General features: G+C 31.7%; 1 protein-coding gene across 1 annotated transcript; it reads right to left on the bottom strand.

Annotated features, from left to right (window-relative positions):
- Positions 1 to 7,971: 7,971 nt before the first annotated feature.
- LOC107136593 (small nuclear ribonucleoprotein E-like) lies at positions 7,972 to 8,331 on the bottom strand. The gene has a single exon (XM_015478911.2). The coding sequence runs from the start codon at positions 8,329 to 8,331 to the stop codon at positions 7,972 to 7,974; it is 360 nt and encodes a 119-aa protein (XP_015334397.1).
- Positions 8,332 to 20,640: the final 12,309 nt, after the last annotated feature.

The raw sequence follows: 20,640 nt of genomic DNA, 5'->3' as shown, positions 1-20,640 counted from the left end.
TAATAAGTAGCATGTACAGGGAGTTTACTATATGCAAATCATTGTGATACATTTTTATCTGCTTACCTCATTCAATTCTCACTATAATCCCTGAAAGTTACTATTATTTTTTGACCTATTCTATAGATTATGAGTATTTGAGGTTTGAAAATTGGTACAGGTACTAAAAATCAGTAAATGCTTCCAGTGAACAAGCATATTTTAAATCATTGTTGTAATATTATTCTGCCTGACTATATACCTTTGTCATTAGAAGATGATTTTAAAATAAGTGTTCTTGAGCTGGGGCTATAGCTCAGTGGCAGAGTGCTTGCCTAGCATGTGTGAGGCACTGAGTTCAATCCTTAGCGCTACATAAAAATAAAGAAATTAAGGCATTGTGTCCATCTACAGCTACAAAAAAATGTTTAAAAAATATGTGTTTTTAAGAAGAAAAAAATAATATAACATTTTTCTCCTAAATGTACTTGTGCACTGGCTTGATTTATGTATTTGTGTATTACAGAGTGATAGCAAGAACATTAATATATTTCACAAACTAAAAATAGATCCTTCAATTGGACAAGTAGGCTTTCTCCAGTAGAGCTGAAAGTCATGAATTCTAGAGTGGATGCTATAAATTAGAAGTTCAGTTCACTATAGTTCATCAATGTTGGAGACCAGTACAACACATAACAAGAATCAATGACTCAGCTACTTGTATTGAAATTAGTTGATTAATGGTAGACTACATTATCTGACTTTTAAATTTTTTTAGGTTTTTTTTTTGCTCCTTGTGAATCCTGTTAATTAGGAAAAATCCACATGCTCATTGGAAATTTGACATCAATTCACTTGCCTCCTAAATATGTTGACCTCAAAGAGAAATAATTTTATCTTTTAAAAAACACACACATTTTAGAATTGACTCTTCTTAATGAGGTTTCAAAAAAATGATCCTGAACAGGCCAACTTATGCTCTAAGTTTTCAATCACTAACACAAGAGCCACACTTAGTTAAATGGGAGAAAACCATACTTTAAATATTTTCTGTCTAATTTACATTACAAACTTACGTCTTTTTTTTTCATAGTTGACTTTTTGCACTTAGGTCAATGAATTTCAATTTTTACATATTACAAAAGAGAATAAGAACAGAGTTACACATCTATTTATTTTATTCTAATTTAAATTGATACTTCACCATCTAAATATCACAGATTTATGCTGTAGTGTTAAAATCTATTTCATATACATTCAACACAATATTCTAGCATGTGTATTATATACAGAGAACTAAGCAAGTGGCAGTCATTTCGAATAGTATATTTAATGTGACATAAGAATTCAAACTATAGGTTTATAAAATCTTCTAGTTTAAATTGTCTAAAAGTCTTCTATTAAGATCATTCATAATAGAAGTGGAATTCATTGCTATTTCCTTTTTTAATTTAGAAACTTTGAGCAGAGATGACCCTTATCTGAAAGAAATTATTTGGTGATAGCAGTTTAAAAGGTCATTTATTCAGTAAGTATTTATTGAAACTGGATATCAGATTCAGTTCTTGAGATGAATCTTGAAGAAGATTGGCACAGTTTTTTTTTTATCATTGTGCAATCAAGGATTAAGCAGACATACAAAAATTAAATAAGCAGTCACTATGCAGTGTAGCAAGTTCTTTTCAAAGTTGAACGTGTTATAGAAACTTGCTTAGAGGATCCATAACCTGGTCTCAGGGATTCAGAAAAAATATTTGGCACACATAATGTTTGAGATGAGGGGGAGTGGTAAGACAAGGGTTAGGGTGGTAAAAAGATGAGAGTGTTCCAGGCAAATAGATATGGTGCCACTTTCTGTAGATGGGAAATGAGTTCTACAAGTGTGAGAAAAAGGAGACAAACTGATTATAGCTGCATTTTAGTGTGCTAAGGCAGACATAATGAAAATGACACTAGAAAGAGTGAGATCCAGCAGTATTTTACGTTAATCTTCATCCAGCAACCATGGGAAACTACCACAAATTTATGTCAAGTTGGTTTGTATTTTCATCTAGGTAAGAGAAGAAGATCAGAAACACAATATGATCACTGGTTCCTGATATTTCACCTAGACTTCAAAATTCAAATTGGATTTTAGAAAAGTTGAACAGCCAGTTTTGAGAATTTCACTTTAGTGCAACATATTAGACCACAAAAATGACTGTACACTTGGTGTCATAGAAATATTAAATAAAATTTCAGTGCTGACACCAACTGAACGAGATAGATAAAATGCAATATCTTTAATATGTAGCTTCCCCACATAGGAAAGTAAAATGATAATGCCTTCTTTATAGTTTCTTATTAAAATTAAATGAGATAATTTCACACAAACAAGATAATACTATATAGATAAATAGATTGGTATATCACTGTCTTCCTATTTATTTGTTGCTTCTTTTTATTCATTTTTATTTATTCTTTTTGGTTATATATGACAGTAGAGTATATTTCTACATATTTATACAAACAGATTACATCTTTTTCTAATTAGAACCAGAGTTTTGTGGTTGTACATGATGTGGTAATTCACTGTGGTGTATTCATAGAGAAAAGTCAGATTCACTCCACTATCTTTCTTATTCCTAATCCCTTAATTCCCATTGTCTAATCCACTTAACTTTTGTTCTTCTTCTCCATGCCCCCTTGCTGTGTATTAGCATTCACATATCAGAGAGAACATTTGACTTTTGGTTTTTTAGGATTGGCTTATTTCATTTAGCCTAATAGTCTCCAGATCCATCCATTTACCAGCAAAAGTCAAAAAGTCATTCTTTTTTATGGCTGAGTAATATATACACAATGGAATATTGCTCAGCCTCTCTTTCTATTTAAATTAATTAATTACCTATCTAAATAGAATAATCCATAGTTCTATGAAGAGAGAGAACATGTACATATAATATTTGTTCCACTATCTTTTGTTCCCATTTTCTTTAACTGGGTATTCTGTATAGTAGTAAAAATTTGTGCGATATTGCCACAAAGTTGACTGGAAAAAATAACCAGATTTGTTATCTCCTAATTTTTAAAGGAAAAAAATCTTAATCCAAATCTTATACACACTTATCAAAACCTACTTCCTGTCTTAAACACTTTAACCTGCTGCCTAGAGCAATGTTTGAAAACAATGATTGACACTAAATCTTCATTGAAAGCATTCCTGGAAATTTAGATATCCTCTTTAAAAATCACATCCCCAAAATCATATACTAGGTAATTATAATTTATAAATATGTATATATGTGTATATATATATATATATATATATATATATATATATATATATATAGGTATGAATAGAGAGTTTAAAGAACACATAATGTTAAAATATTAAGTACGTGTTTATGTAGCCCTTGTGGTAGTTTCATGTTTTAGGGTGAATTCTTTGGAGGTCCAGGGGTGGACATCTATTTGTGAATTGCTGGAGCAAAAACCATATTGCATCTCCAGTTCTCCCTATTTGTTCATCCATTAGCTATGATCTTCTCTGTCTTTTGTATCGTTCTACAACCATGATTCTTCAATATTGCAGGAAAATCGGATTCCAACACAAGCTTTGCAGTCTAGCAATTTGGAACCCTGGTGTAGTCAGGCTCGGTTCTCACCCAGCATCCTTCTGGGAAGTTCGTTTGTATATGTATCGAACAATTATTGTCACCACGGGATGAAGTGATTTAACCCCAAAGATGGATGCCCAACCAGAAAGTAGAAGCAGAAAGGAGCTATAACTTTCATTTCTTCTGCTAAACTCCAAAGTTAAATGAGAGTTTTTAAAAGAAAAAGTATATTATTTTTAATTTTTACTTTACATGATTAAATAAAAATTAAGCTTTTTATTTTTATTTTTATTTTTCTATGCTGATGTAATGTGTTAAAAAATAAAAACAATTATATACATGTGGATATACAACCTATAAGTTGCATTTCTATGCTTAGAAATTTAAAATATCAATATCAAACTGTTCTTTGGTAAAACATGTAAATGAAAGGATGTTTATGAAATTAACAGGGTTTTTTTTCGTTTTAAACAATTCCATGAGACTATTTCCAAAATAAAAATTGCCTTTTTCATACTAAAAATGAATTTATAATTGAATCTTGTGATTTGTTACATTATAATTAATGATCCAATGGAATCTATTAGTTAATTAGATCAACTTCATGAGACAAAAATACAAATTGAAAATGATTGACTCACAGTAATTGATTCAGTGGCTGTTTTTGAAAGTTGCCTTGCTTAGAAAAAAGAGACATGAGTTGCTGCTAATACTTCATATGATATTACATTTATTATATTTTCTATTTTGTTTTCTAAACAATCTCAATACTTGGCATTATTATAAAAATTTGAGAATATTAAAGACTAATAATTTTCTAAGTATCAAAAACATAATTGCTAATAAATCAAGGACTTAATATAGATATTGTTCTGAAAGCCCATGAACCTTCCACTCTACTAAACTACATTTTTGTTTATACATTTCATTTATTATTTTGTTGGAAGGAAATTGTTTCTGTCTATAAATAGACATAATAAAAGCAGAATTGCACAGTAGTTAAATATCTAAGGCATAAATGATCCATTATTTAAAATATATTTCACGGAAAATTAACAATGTGATTTATTGATAGGGAATTATCTCAGTTTCTAAATCTAATATTATTAAAAATATTTGATGTCAAGTGTCTATAGGATGAAGTCTAAAACTTTGATTCTGATATTTAAGGTCCTTATAAAAATTAAGCCTTTTTTCTACACCTAGTGCCATGTGCATTTTATTCTCTATTCTTTTCTGAAAGAGCTCTTATTTTTCAAACCCAGATCACCCTTTATGTCTGCCACCATACTTAGCTTTACATTATTTATTAAATTGTAATTACTTTTATTTTTCCTTTCACTGCATCAGAGTCTTGCCTTACTGAGAACCCATTTAACCAGAATAACATCTGTCATATCCAATCCATGTATATTTCCTTTTATTGTTTAAATATTGTCTTCTCAAGGAATCCACAGATTCCCAAAGAACTGAGTTATTATTGGTATTCTTAGTCCATTCCTATTCAGAATTCCAGTGCCCAATCACCTTAAGCCAGAGTTGCCCATCAATAAATGTATGCTAAATATTAAAAATAAAATTTCTGATGCACTGCAGGAAGGTTGGAGCTATGTTGACTTCCCTCTTCATTATCCTATTTCCTCTAATGTCTGCATCACAGTTTAAGTCTTTTGTGAGTGAAGCTCAATCTAGCTTTTTGAAATTTTACCAATATAAAATATTAATCTTCTTAGCTGGATTATGAGGTTTTTGTGGGGAGCATATTAATCTGTACCATAGAACAAAATAAAATGTAAACCATAAATTAGAGTAAATATGGGAAAATACATGTCTCAAAAAAAGATAATTATTAATGTAGAAAGTTCATAAATTTATTTCAATAATGTATTTGAAAATAAATTTCAAGGAAAAGAATTGAAAAATGTCTAATGCAAATGTAAGAATGCAATTATCTACCTTACTGGAACTTGAATAAAGGAAAAATGAAATATTTACTTCATTTAATTTCCTTGTAAGTGTGTGTGTGTGTGTGTGTGTGTGTGTACGTGCCTGGATGGTATTATTGGTCATAGATGTGTGTATGTAGAAATGGCAAACCATAAGAAAGTTTTTCACATATTCACATATTTTCCGTTGATTCTATATATAAGCTCACAACCCAAGAAAAATTCGGAAATTTGAATGAATATTGATAGAGTATTACTTATTACAGCATAATTTATAGTAAGGAAAAAGTAAATACAATATAAATGTTCCTAAATAAGAAAACACATAACTGAATAATAACATTATCACAACCTAAAGCCAGGACATTTTACAAAATGAGAATGTTGAAGATCATTTTATTAACCTGACTAAATATTCACTCTGAGTTCCTATTTAAAAAAAACAGAATATACATTGTGAAAATTAATACTCTTGGGATTTTATGATTATGGATAATTCATTTTTTTAATTTTAATTTTTCTTCTTTTCTAGATTTTTTTTTGAAAATATGATTTATTACCCTCAGATATCCATGCATACATCTAGGGGTGCTGTATTCAGTAAGACACCTCATGTTGATCTGGTACAGACAGAGAACATACTCTTCCACATAGTCATGAATCATTTTATTATGAATATGTCATCTGGACATCCTGTTCTGATGTCATTAACCAACTAATCTCAGTCTGAGCTCACCATTCTAACAACTACAATCCATCTCCCAGTATAGATCCACATGTGGGAAGATATTGCTGGTTTATGTTTCACATCTTTTGACATATTGTCTCATATAAATGGTTGTCATTTGGGGTTTATGTATCTTCAATTATTATCTAAAGGAATGTGAGATATCCTTGGAAAGCAGATCCATTTTTGTTGGGCTGATTGGAAAATGATGTCTCTTAAGTTTCTAGAAGTTCCTAGAAGTTTGTAAATTCACTAATATAAATAAATGCCTTTTATGAAGCCTCTGAAAGCCAGGTATCCATTATTTTCAGAGAATATCCTCCTCTATTAAATTCCAAATACAGTATAAGTTATTCTGTTGTAGATGCTCTGAAGCATACCTCTTGGGGCTTGCACCTGGACCAATTACCAGAAGTAAGTTAATTAACTTCTAAATTATGGCTCAGTTTTCTAGTATAGAAGTGAAAATTTGGGTATACTTATGGTATTGTAGAAAGAATGTGTTACCATGTGTAATGTTCTTAGAATAAAAATTTACTAATTTTTAATTAATAAATAATTTTAATTAATAATGTAGACCAAGTATAAGGTTGTCTGTACTATTATATTCCCTTTCCAGTATGATATTCCCTTCCCTCAAATTATTCTCTTTGGCAATATTTTGTATATTTCAGTTTCTTCCATTGTTATTCAATTTCTTTCTTTGTACACACATCACCACAATTTTATACCTCCTATCAGTCTCTTTGTTTTTTTCTATTCAATGATCTGCACATTTTAGGCACTTAGTAAATATCTACAAAACGATGTACAAACGTTTTCATTGACTATATATTAAGTAATATACAACAAGCTCCTAATAATAATTATTTAAAAACTAGAGAGAAACGTTTATTTTTGAATCTAGTGTTAATCTAGAACTACCTGTGTTAAAGTCTTCTCAAATAAATTACGATATTTTATGAAGATCTATTATTATCAGTACTATTAATTTTCATGTGTGTAATCAGTGAATTATATGTCTGCTCTTCTCATTAAAAATTTGCAAAAAGGTATGATTATTTGTGCATCAAATAATGATGGAGACACTTTGTGCTAATTATAAAACCTCATGAATAGGAAATTTTCCCAATAAGAGCAAGTTATGGTTAAAAAGACTAAGTTTCAGTCAGCACATGTATTTAAGAGACATGGTAAAAACAACAACAACAACAACAAAACTATTCTTCTGGATGACTAGCTTGTATTCTGTCAAGTAGAATTTTTAAATTTTTTTATTCTAATTTGTTATATATGAGAGCAGAATGCACTACAATTCATATTATACATATAGAACACAATTTTTCACATCTCTGGTTGTACACAAAGTAGAGTCACACCATTTGTGCCTTCATACATGTACTTAGGGTAATGATGTCCATCTCATTCTACCATCTTCTCTATCTCCTTCCACCTTCCTTTCCCCTCCGACCCCTTTGCCTATCTAGAGTTGCTCCCCCTCCCAAACCCACATTTTTTAGGAAGAAACAATGTAAAATTTTCTTTCTTTTTTTTTTAAATAAAAAGAGCCCCACAACATTTATTTCCATCTGGTTATAACAGAAGGGTCATCAAAACAATGTGAACAAATGTTTTAGAACTATATTCCCAGCAAAGGACACCTAAATTAAGAAAAAAAAAATGTAGCTTTCTCTGTAATTTCTCACTTCATTGATCATTTCTAATTGGAGACACTTTGTAGCAGAGTAATATTATCTCCTTTTAGCATGATAAAACCCGGCTGTTTTCTTGACTTTGTTTTAGAATGGATCTCTTCTGCATCATCTAATACAAAATTCACGTAGTCATAGAAATCAATAATAAAGCCCTCTATTCGCATATTCACTTGCTCATAGAGCCACACCTGAATCTGGAATCTGTTTTGCAAGTATCTGGAGATGAGGTTCTGCACCACAGTGGTTAAAGAAGAAATCCCTCCACAGCACAGACTCTGCTCCCTGGAACTGAGGATGGACCCAATCCTCTTTGTTTTCTGAAGGTGAGCTCTAGTGCCTACTGCAAGGAGGGTAAAACTGGGCATTCACTGGCGGGGGTGGGGGGTGGGGAGAGGGGGTTTGGAGGCACCTTCTATACTCCAAAGGAAATTCCACTCTCTCATCCTCCTGGAATCCCCTTGTTGCTGACACCTTCCTCCTGCCCTAGACCTTGAACTCCTTTCTCTCCATATCCACCTAAAATTGTGTCTCCTCCTCTCACCCTGCCATTGCTGAAATTTTCCCACAAGGGCTGCCCAAGCCCACCTCCCTCAAGTAGAATTTTTATTCTTTAATGTTACACCCATGTAATGTAATCTTAATTCTTCTTATTTATTAGGATAACCACCAAACCACTGAAAGGTGATAAAAAATTTCTGAATTTTTAAAGAAATGCCCTGTTATTAAATGGGTTGCTTTCATTTTTTTAGCATGTTCAGAGTCTTATGTTACTGGAAGTCTTCTAAAACATATCTGTATATGAAAGAAATATTGTTAATTAGCCAAAATTGTTTGTATACAATTTGTGTTGGTAACAGAGTTGACTAAGCACAGTCTAATGGCTTTAGACCAACTATGACTAGTGGTTTACATTTTCAAAGGCAGCAAAAGTGTAATCTACCAGTAGTGAAAATTTCAACTATACAAATAGACATGAAAGGGAAGTATAAATTACTCTAACCAATCTGAACTTTCAGAAAATTATATTACCATACAAACAATTCTACTTATCTCACTCAAGGCAAATACATTTTACAGCATATGCTAAATCTGAAATGCTAGTTGTTTTTATAAATCTCAATTAAAATAGACTGGCTTTTAGCCATCACATTTCATTATCTCCAATTCTCAGCTTTTCTTTCTTCTTTGATTGAGAATTACTATTTTAACTTATGATGTCATTTGCATCGTAATCATGTTTTCTGAAATATCCCCTTAATAAATAACATATTACTCAGTTGGATTCTGATTAAAATTATTATGTAGAATTAAATCTTCCCATAGTGACCTAGAAATAGCAATAGAAAAATAAGCAAATGCAGTGTTTCCGTGTTCAATTATTCCCTGTTTCTGTTGGACACCAAAAGCCATTTTAATGAATAAAATGTCCCTTGATCAAGTAGTTTTGAAAGACAGTAAGTTGAATAAAGCATACAGGTTTCTTTTCCATTCTTTGGCTCAGAGGCTAATATTTGTAATTTCACTGGAAGTTTATAAAATGGGATGGAGTCTGCACTTCTTTTTAAACAGGTTAACCATGGAATAATATATCATGTAGAGATGGTTTACATTAAAGAATACCTGGGAAAAATGCGGAGCTTGAGGGAGTTGCATTTGGGGATGAAGCAAACTTTGCTCCAGTATTTCCTCAGGAATGCTTTGTTATAGAAAAAAATGCTTTTGTTATAGAAAAAAATTCTTGGCCAAAGAGTTTGAAGGTTGGGAGTGCTGTGTGACTCTGCCCATTCTTCCTTTTGTGTGCTCAGGTACTTCATATTCTTTCACCCCACTTTTTCTCCCTTCGTATTTCAAGCTTGAAATTAAATTTTCTTTTCTTAATTGTGTCTCTTCTTTGGAAAGAAATTAAAATTTATCTCATATTTCTAAACCAACTTTACTATGTAACTTTGCTGTTGCACTTACTTTGATAACAAATCAATGGAAGATTGTGAACTTTAGAATTTGATAGATCAAGGTTCAAGTTCTTGTGCTTTCCAGTCCTGGCTATGTATTCCATAGTTTAAGATACCCGTTATCTCTCTCTCTCTCTCTCTCTCTCTCTCTCTCTCTCTCTCTCTCAGCCCTCCTGTTTCCACTGAGCCCTTACTCCGATTTGGCAGGAAGTACTTCTGTGCTCAAGCCATCAAGATCCTACATAGCCCAATCAGTTTCAATCAGTCAGAACTTGAGATGGTCTGATTTTCATATTCTAAGAAAATTACTGCTTTGAAAAATCAATCATGGACACATTAAAATTTTCTTTACATTTCTTGTATGTTTTAAGGATTAACGCTACTATATTTTGAATTCACTATCTGGAAGTGTTCTGTCAAATTGTCAAGATTACAAGCAGTCCAAATATGGTTTTTGGAGGTACACTTATCTTTAAAGTGGAACTGAAGTTCCATGCCCGCTGTATTTCTTCCTCTTGATCATTTTGATAAGAAGAGGATGTCTCTGTTTCTTATTTTTTGCTGAATCTCAATCTATTTTAGGAATATTCTCCAAACATTACGAAACTGTTCTGTAGGGCATCAGGGTGGAAATAAATACTTTGGCAATGAAAAAAGAAAGAAGCTGCTAGGATAAAATAAGTACAAACGCAAATTAGTTAACAATTAGAAAATTATACACTACCCTTAGTTTTCTTTGACTACACATAGGAGCCATTGGAAGCACCCCTTGCTATCTGTGCTTGAGCATCTGTCTTTAGGTATAAATGCCCTGAGGTCAGCAGCAGCAGGTGCAGCAGATGCAGAACTAATTGTGTGATTTCTAGCAGACCATCACACTCAATAGAAGCTAATTAAGTCATGAGGTAACAAGGATGATAAATACAGAATGATTAAGTTAAATGCATATTTATTTTCCTAATGGCTCTTACATTACAGGTCGATCTCAGCAGATCAAATGGTTTGTATTTTAAGACTGTGAAGAACTTGGCAAGCTTCTGAAACACATGCCCATGTTCTTAAGGATTTTTATCACCATTATAATGTCACCAATGCCTTAAAAGATACAAAAGTGTTTAGCATCAGAATATTTGTATGATTATTACAATGTCAAATCTGGAGGAAAATTTTAAGGGTAATTTAGTTCGATTCCTGCATTTTCTATAGAGATTTTTGTTGAGATGTCATGACTGGAACAAAGTGTATTAGGTGATACATGTTTTCATTTTAGGTAGAGAAACCAAGCTATTGTTACTTGATCAATTAAAGATTTATTTTTTTTATTATATTATATAACAGTTAGTCTAGAATAGCCAGCCTAAGACCACTAGGGCATCATTACTAGAGGACATTATGCAAGACCTAGACTATTTTCTTCCTCCTCAATGCCATATTTGTCTGTGACTGTTACCCTGGTGGATCTAATATGGATGGTGCTCCCTTAGGAATCTGCCCACTCCCAAGAGGTTGGAATTTTGTCCATGTTCAAAAGATTGGAAATGTGAAGTTTGAAAATAAAGACAAAACGAAAAGAAAAATTTGTTCAACATTGTCACAAATTTCCCAAACTGGCCGTTTATTAAAGTGGTACAGGCAGCTTTTAATGAGTAATAGTCTTGCAATAGAGAAGAGGGTCTTCTGTGAACTGTCTCCTGGTTTTACTGAACTCAACTTTGACATGTGAAGAGGTGACTGGGTGATTTAACTGAGGGTATAGTGAAGGGGGATCTGTGAATGCATAAAGCAGAATCTTAGAAGTGGACAGCTATGGCTTCAAACTAAAACAGTTCTTCCCAGAAAAAGAAACAATCAGAATGTGAAGGGAGAGCCCACAGAATGAGAGAAAATATTTGCCACCTACACCTCGGATAGAGCACTAATTTTCAAAACGTATAAATAAGTCAAAAAAGTTAACACCAAAAAAATTAAATAACCCAATCAATAAATGGGCAAAAGGAATCGAACAAATACTTCTCAAAAGAAAACATGAAAAATCTACAAATATATTAAAAAATGACCAACATCTTTAGCAATTTGAGAAATTCAAATATTTTCTAGAATAGAAATGCAAATGAAAACTACAATGAAATTTCATCTCACTCCAGTCAGAATGGCAATTATGAAGAAAATTAATATTATATGTAATATTAAGAAAAATGTGATATATATACACATACATACATACACAATGGAATATTACTCAGCTGTAAAAAAGTGACTTTATGACTTTACAGAGTATCATGGTAAGTGAGATAAGCCAGTTCCCAAAAATATCAAAGGTTGAATATTCTCTTTGACATGTGGATGCTAAGACACACAGAAGTGGGAGATGAGGGGAAGACTAGAAGTTCACAATACTAGATGAAGGAGAATGAAGGGAATGGAGGTGAGTTAGGAATAGGAAAGACAGTAGCATGAACTAGACATAACTTTCCTATGTTCTTGTATGAATACATCACAAGTGAAACTCCACATTATGTACAACCACAAGAATGGGACTGTAATAAGAATAAAGTTAGGGTATTTTCCAATAAATAAATAGATGGATCTGGAGGCTATCATGCTAAGTGAATAAGTGAGACCCAAAGAGATAAAGGTCAAGTGTTTTCTTTCATATGTGGAAGCCAAACCACAATAATGACAGAGAGGGGAGACTAGATATTCAGTAGATTAGACAAAGGAAGAGAATGGAAGGAAGCAGGGATAAGGAAAGGAAAGGCAGGAGTTCAATGGATCTGACATAATTTTCCTATTTATATATATGAATACATTACAGTGAATCCCACCTTCATGTACATCCGTAGGAGTGGGATCCTAATTAGAATAAAATGCATTCCATTCTTGTATAATTATGTCAAAACGAATTCTACCATCATGTATAACTAAAAATAAAAAATAAACAAATGAGTTAAAAATTTAAAAGAAAAAAGTGAGACATCTATGAAAATGAGAATGTGTATTGGTCCATGGGAAACTCAACTGGGTTTTTTGACTGGCACCTATCAAAGTTAGACTGGAAGAGAGTGTCCAAACCTCAGGTGTTTCCTGGAACAAGCAGAAAGACTTTTGGCAGTGTTAAGCCTTCCAAAGTGGGAGTATATAGAGATTGCAGTCTTTATCCTGCTAATGTTAGTGGTAGAAGCTATGCTTGTGTTCGCCTCTAAAGGGGGTGGTGGGGGAAGGTATATATCTACTCTGGGGAGTCTGTCTTACTCCTCATTTCCTACTGAAATTCTGTAGTTTTTAATGATCAAGGATGAAATCTAGTGGAGAAGAGGGCTTAAAGGGGCTTGACTAGGAGTGTGTGTCAAAGAGAGTCAGTCTTTGACACCATATTTGGTCATTTCATTCCAATAGGGATGGCACATGCTATGCTTCTAACATGTGAGACTCATCTTTCCATCTCATGTCTTGGAAACATAGTACATGGCCATTCCTATTATTATCAAATGGCATTTCCCTAGGTGTGTAAACATCATGAATATTTATTGAACATGCAATTGATATTTTTCCAATTTGAATTTTTTTCCATGTTTTTCTTTTGGGTTCCCTTTTTATTTTTATGACTTTTTATTAGCCAGATAATTGTGTTCTTTATGTATGATCTATATTCCAGTTTTTGAGTGTTGCAAATATTTACTCCACTCTGACAATCTTGAGTTTCAGCTCATCTTTCAAATATAGTCATATCTTTCTTTTCGTGTGTATAAAACAAGTCTTCCACACATTTTTGCACTTAATGAGAGATTTTATCTTTTCTCACATTTATTTAACATAACACCATGCCATTCATCATATTCACTTAACTTCTGAGTTACAAATGAATTTGGCAAAGATTTACATTATGAGAAAGAATGACCACACTTTTTGAATAGAGACCTATATATCTAGCCATAATGTGTAGATCTAATTATTAATAAGTCATCAATAACAGGATAAAAAGTGATCAAAGCAGTAGAGCAAGTATCAATCATCCACATTATTACTACTTTATTTTAATCCAATAGTAGTAGGCTGAATATTTTAGTAAATGCTCATATTATACCATTTAAAATCAAAACACCTCAAATTTAATTGCATAATATATAGGAAAACTTTTCTCTTCATTAAATTACATTTTCCCCCATTGTCCCAGATGTAGAAACATACCCATTAAAAACATATAGTATATACTACATAGTTGTATTACATAATAATTATGATATATTAGTGCATAATAATATTTATTAATATTATATATAATATTTATTAATATAATTCATATGAGCTCTAGGTTATGATTTCCAACATAATTTAATGCATCTATGTCAATTTTGTTGAAATATTTGCAGAATTTAAAACTTAGGACTTAGTGATTAACTTTTTATAAGCTATTAAAAACCCAAGATGAAAACCAGAATTTTGGACAAATTTTTGAAAGGATAAATCAAGTCTGAAATAACTTACTTTTGCCTTAAATGACTGTGTGTTCCATATTTAAATTATTCAAAGATATTCTTTTTTCTCTAATTGCTAAAATGTGCAGAAACCCTATTTGAAGGCAATTTGTATTCTATTAAGATCTCGGGATTTTTTTTAAAAGCCAGACTTATATTTTAAAGGCAATTATTAGGTTCCAAATTAATTTTTTAATATAGCTTTCTATCTGAAAACACTTTCCTCTCAGTTTTAAGGGAAAAATTGGAACATATGAAAAAATAGAGAAAATAACAAAACAGAGTCTTATCTCTCTATTGCCTGATATTGTATTTTCCAGGTACATATATATAATATATATTAAATATAATATTATATGTAAATATAATATTATATATATATCACTTGTGTATTATTTACTCTCTCTCTTTCCATAGTCTGATAAGGCTGACACCTTCAATTTCTTTCTCTGGTGGAACTGGACACCCATGAATGCTATCAATGATTTAAACTTAATGATGTTGTAAATAGGTATGCATACACATATCCCTTAAAATAATGAAAATAGTATCATACTATACATATTCTTTTGCAGATGTTTATTTTTCTTCAGCATCATCCTTTGGGGATTTATCTGTTGATTTATTTATATATGATCTATTCAGTAAGTGCTTTGTAGTGTTTCTATCCAATGTGTAAAAATCAGTATATTTTCCCAGTTCCCTAATTTCAGGAAGTTAATGTTTTTTTTTTCTGTATTTTCTGTACTATAAAAATTATTCATGTGCATTGAATATTCTCAAGAGTAGACTTCCCAAAGTGGATTTCTCATTCTGCATATTGACATATGTGTTTGTAAATATTTATACTCCTGCTAATGAGCCTTGATTTACACCATCCTCCACACCACTCCCAATGCTGTTTCCAACTTAGAGAAACAAACAAAATTGTCTATCTTCTGGGTTAGAACCGGTAACTTAGGGTTTTGCTTTTAAACAGCATTTCCTTGATTACCATTTGAACATATTGTGGTATTTTATTTGACCTGGGCTCTTCATATCCCCAGGATGCCTCTCCAACATCTGGTAGAAGCAAACAATCTAATGTGGAGGATTAAACCCTCCCCCAGTAGACATGTTCATAAAGTTTCTGTAAAAATATACTAAAATGTAAACACAAAAATACATGGAGAAATAACTTGACCTGGGGGAATTTCATGAAGAAGGGAAAGAAGAAGACAAGGAGGAATGAAGGACAGAAAGAAGGAAAGGAAAGAAAGAAGAAAGAAAAGAGGGGAGAGAAAAGAGGGAAGGAAGGAAAGATAAAAGTGAACACCTAATCGCCACAGAAAATGTTGACTATAATGAAAATAAATTGGAAATATTAAAAATAGACTTTAAATAAATAAGAATAATCAGCATAATTAAAACTCCCAGGAAAGCTATAAAAGAACCAAATGGAGAATATTGACAGCTTTATGAAAACACAGTTCATATGCCATAGTATTAACTTATTTAATGTGTGCCATCTAATGGCTTTTAGTGAATTCAGAGAGAAGTGAACCTTCACTGCAGTCATATTTAGAACACGTCCATCTAATCAGAATCCTTGTACACTTTAGCTCTCACTCTCCTAAGTCCATACAACCACAGGAAGCCTTTAAGCTTTCTCTATATAGAGATTTCCCTTTTCTGAATGCTTCATATGAATGAATTCATACTACATGTGGTCCTTCATTACTGGCTTCTTCCAGCTAGCCTAATTCTTCGAGGTTCACACGTGTTTAGCGTGTATCACACTGTTTTGCTACTTTTATACAGCTGAAGACCATTCCTTTAAATAAAATACTACATTAGTTTTATTCATTTATCAGTAACCAGACAATTTAGTTAATTTCACCTTTGGGCTGCTATGGATAATGCTGTTATAATCATTTTACTACAAGTTTTTGTAGGAATGTGTTTTCATTTGTGTTAGAAATGTAACTAGAATTGGAATTAGCAGTTACATAGAGGCTCCATATTCCCTTTTATTTCTGGGAAGTTACTAAAGTTTTCTCATTATTAATTCTCGCAATTTGAGTCTCCTTTTGTTATATAGCTTAATCTAGCTAATATATATTGTCAATTTTGCTTATCTGTTCAAAGAAGAAATATTGGGTAATGTTGTTTATTTCTTCCTTATTTCACAAAGCATTTATTTTCTCTAATCTTTATCTTTTTCTTTGGCTTTTTTTTGCTTTAGGTATAATTTGTTCTTTTTCAGTGCTTTGATTTGAGGTTTTTTTTTTTTTTCATTTTCTGACATAGGAATTGATAATCATAAATATTCTTGTAATCACTACTTAGCTGGAACCTGTAAGTTTAGATATGCTGAGTCTTCATTTTTGCCCATCTCAAAGTATGATCTGTTTTTCTCTTGATTTCTTTGATTCATTGGTTATTTAGAAGTGAGTGGCCTCATTTCAACATATGTATAAGGTCTTGCAATCTTTTGCTGAAGTTGATATCTAATTGAACATACTGGGGTCAGAGAACATGCTTTTCATTGTTTCTGTGGTCTGAAGTTTATTGAAGTTTGTCACCTCATACATAGTCTACCTTAGAGAAGGTTCATGGATGCTTGAAAGGAATGTATATTCTGTTGTGCAATAAAGTGTTTTATAGATGTTTGTTGGGCCTAACTAGTTCATAGTGTTTTTCAAGTCTTTTATTATACTGTTGATCATTCTAATTTTTCTATACATTGTTGAAAGTGGAGTACTGATGTCTCCAACTACTATTATTAAATTGTCTATTTCCCTATTTGTTTCTGTCAGTTCTTGCTTCATGTGCTCTGTTATTTGGTGCATATTTTTTTATCATTGTTACATATTTTGGATTAATTTAACATTTTTTTATTATTATAGAATTCCATTTTGATCTCTAATGACATGTGAGTTTAAAGTCTTATATTAGTATTTTAGGACTACCAAAAACATTACAAAACACTAGATGACTTAAAAAGCAGAAATTTGTTTTCTTATAGTTCTTGAGTCTATAAGTTCAAGGTCAAATATCAAAAAGAATGACATAACCTCACCTTAAATAAACAAGGAACAAATAATACCCTGCACCATTGTATCTAAAACTAAAATAAACAGTTTTTAAATTTGTTTTAATTAGTTATACATGACAGTAGAATCCGTTTTGACAAACTACACAAATGGAGCACAGCTTCTCATTCCTCTGGATGTACATGGTGTAGAGTCCCATCAGTAGTGTAGTCACACATGTATATAGGGTAATAATGTCCGTTTAATTCCACTGACCTTCCCACCCTCACATTCCCTCCCACCCTCAGTCCCCTCTGCTCAATCCAAAGTTTCTTTATTCTTTCCTATCCCTCCCATTATGGATAAGCATCTGCTTATTAAAAAACGTTAGGGCTTTTTTTTTTTTTTTGTGGATTTGGCTTATTTTGCTTAGCTTCATCCATTTACTTGCAAATGCAATAATTACATTCTTCTTTAAGACTAACTAATATTCCATTGTGTATATATACTACATTTTCTTTATCTATTCATCTGTTGAAGGACATATAGGTTGGTTGCATAGTTTAACTATTGAGGTTTGAGCTGCTGTAAACATTGATGTTGCTTTGTAACTGTAGTATGCTGATTTCAAGTCCTTTGGATGTAAACAGAGGAGTGGGATAGCTGGGTCAAATCTTTTCCATTAAAAGTTTTCTGAGGAATCTCCATACTGCTTTTCATACTGGTCACACCAATTTACAGTCCCACCAGCAATGTATGAGAATACCTTTTTCTCCACATTCTCATCAACATATATTGTTGCTTGTATTCTTGATGATGGCCATTCTGACTGGTGTGAGATAAAATCTTGGAGTAGTTTTGATTTGCATTTCTCTAATTGCTAGAGATGATGAAAATGTTTTCATGTTTGTTAATTGATTGTATTTCTTATGTAAAGTGTCTGTTCAGTTCCTTAGCCCATTTATTGATTGGGTTATTTGTTTTTTTTTTTTTTTTGGTATTAAGTTTTTTTAGTTCTTTATATATCTTGGAGATTAGTGCTATATCTGATGTATGTGTGGTAAGGATTTTCTCCCATTCTGTAGGCTCTCTCTTCATGTTATTAATTTTTTTCCCTGCTGAGAAGAAGCTTTTTAGTTTGAGTCCATACCATTTATTCATTCTTGGTTTTACTTCTTGTGCTTTAAGGAATCTTGTTAAGGAAGTCAGTTCCTAAGCTGACATGATGAAGATTTGGGCCTGCTTTTTCCTTCTATTAGGCGCAGGGTCTCTGTTCTAGTGTCTAAATCTTGGATTCACTTTGAGTTGATTTTTGTGCAGGGTGAGAGTTAGAGGTTTAGTTTCATTTTGCTACACATGAATTCCCTGTTTTCCCAGCATTTTTTTCTTGAATAGTATATTTTTTCTATTCAAGAAAAAATATATCTCCAATGTATTTTTGGTGCCTTTGTCTGGTCTGAGATAACAATAAGTATGTGTGTTTGTCTCTGTGTCTTCTATTCTAAACAGAGGTATTTTTAAGCCATATATATTTTTAAATCTAACAAAATAATAGATGGCCAATACAACAGAAAGGTATAACTAGTAAATAAGTATTCATCTAAATATATGGCTTAAAGAGGATGAGGTTTTCACTCAGTGGTAAATTTCTTGCCTAGAATTCACATGGCCCTAAGGTTTTTATGTTTATAAAATTATACGTGTGTGTGTATATTTTGTGTGTGTTTGTGGGTTTTGCTTAAAATATAAAAGACAAAAATGAAAGATGCAAGAGGATAAATAAACAAAAGCATATTGATGGTTGGAAACATAAGCATATATATTTTTATGTTATCACTTACACAAGCAGAACAAATAAATCAGTGTGTATGTAGATGACTTAAATAATCCATGATGCCAGAAGTCAGAATAATGGATTCCACAATGGTATAGATTGGGAAAAAATACATTGCAACTTATGAGATATAGGAGCTTTGATATGCCTTCCTGGTGTAGCTAGTATATTTAAGGATGTTTTATTTCATGAACTTATTGATTGTTAATTCCAATTTAATGCAAAAAAAAAGGTAACTAGGAGAAAAGTTACTTCCAGAAGAAATGGTGACTAAATCACTTTTATTTATTTATCATTATATATGTATATGCAGAGCATTTTTTGACTTAAAATTTATAAAGATTAAAAACAGTGATTTTAATTTTAATAAACAAAATAGTGACATGGAAGAAATTATTATCCTCAAAGTATTTTGTTTCTTTTATTTAGAGATTATAGAAAGTTAAAGCGTTTATTTCCAGCCTACAAGAAATCACGTCTGTTAAAATTTTAAAGTAGATTTTTACTTTCAGAAAAGTGAGACCTGGTAATCAAGTCAGCTCCTATGAATGAGAATTATAGAAAACTGACAGCATCTATAGCATTTGCTTAAAATAGCTTGTGTGACCAAAGCTGATATAAGTATTTGGACCCTCCTTCTAAAAATCTGTAAACCTGATGTATGGAACTTACATTTTGGCCCCATTTAAATATAGAAAACCTTCTAGTAAAAGAGATACTGAGAACACATTTGAGAGCTTTTTATAGGAATGTGAGCAACAGTACACTTCGTAGGCCCCAAAGAATGGTAAACGTGTGCTATACAACCCCAAAACACTAATGAGGACTTGAACATATTTAAGATAACATTTTAAAGTTCTTTGTCAGTTAATTCTCTCATTTGTCGTTCCTAAATGTTTTTATTGATAAAGTTTTTCCAGTTCTAGGTCAGTTCTAGGTCATTATTTGACTTTTATGTTTAGCTAGTAACATTTAATTGGATAACGGACCTTGATAATAGTATGCTGATTAATTATATGAAGTTTATTGTCTTTTTATAGAGTGATAGGCTTTCTTCTGGTTAGTAGTTAAATTACTTACAGAGTAACTATATCTTTTTGAGGTGCTTTAAAATTTTTTAGGGTAAATAGAAAGGAGCCTTTTTGTAAGGACTTCTATTTTCATGGGATTCCACAATGCTTTTCCCCCTTATTTTGTACTTGCTCCTGCATACAAGAAAATACACTCACCTCTTGACTGTATGCATCTGACTTATTTCACTTAGCATCATGTTACAACCCTTTTCCAGAATTTGATGTTATTTTATTCTTATTTATTTCTGAGTAAAACTTCCATGGCATATATATATATATATATATATATATATATATATATATATATATATATATATATATATATA

This window comes from Marmota marmota, unplaced genomic scaffold (genome assembly GCF_001458135.2).
Source record: "Marmota marmota marmota unplaced genomic scaffold, marMar, whole genome shotgun sequence".
Taxonomy (NCBI): Eukaryota; Metazoa; Chordata; class Mammalia; order Rodentia; family Sciuridae; genus Marmota; species Marmota marmota.
This window is presented reverse-complemented; position numbering and strand designations above follow the sequence as displayed.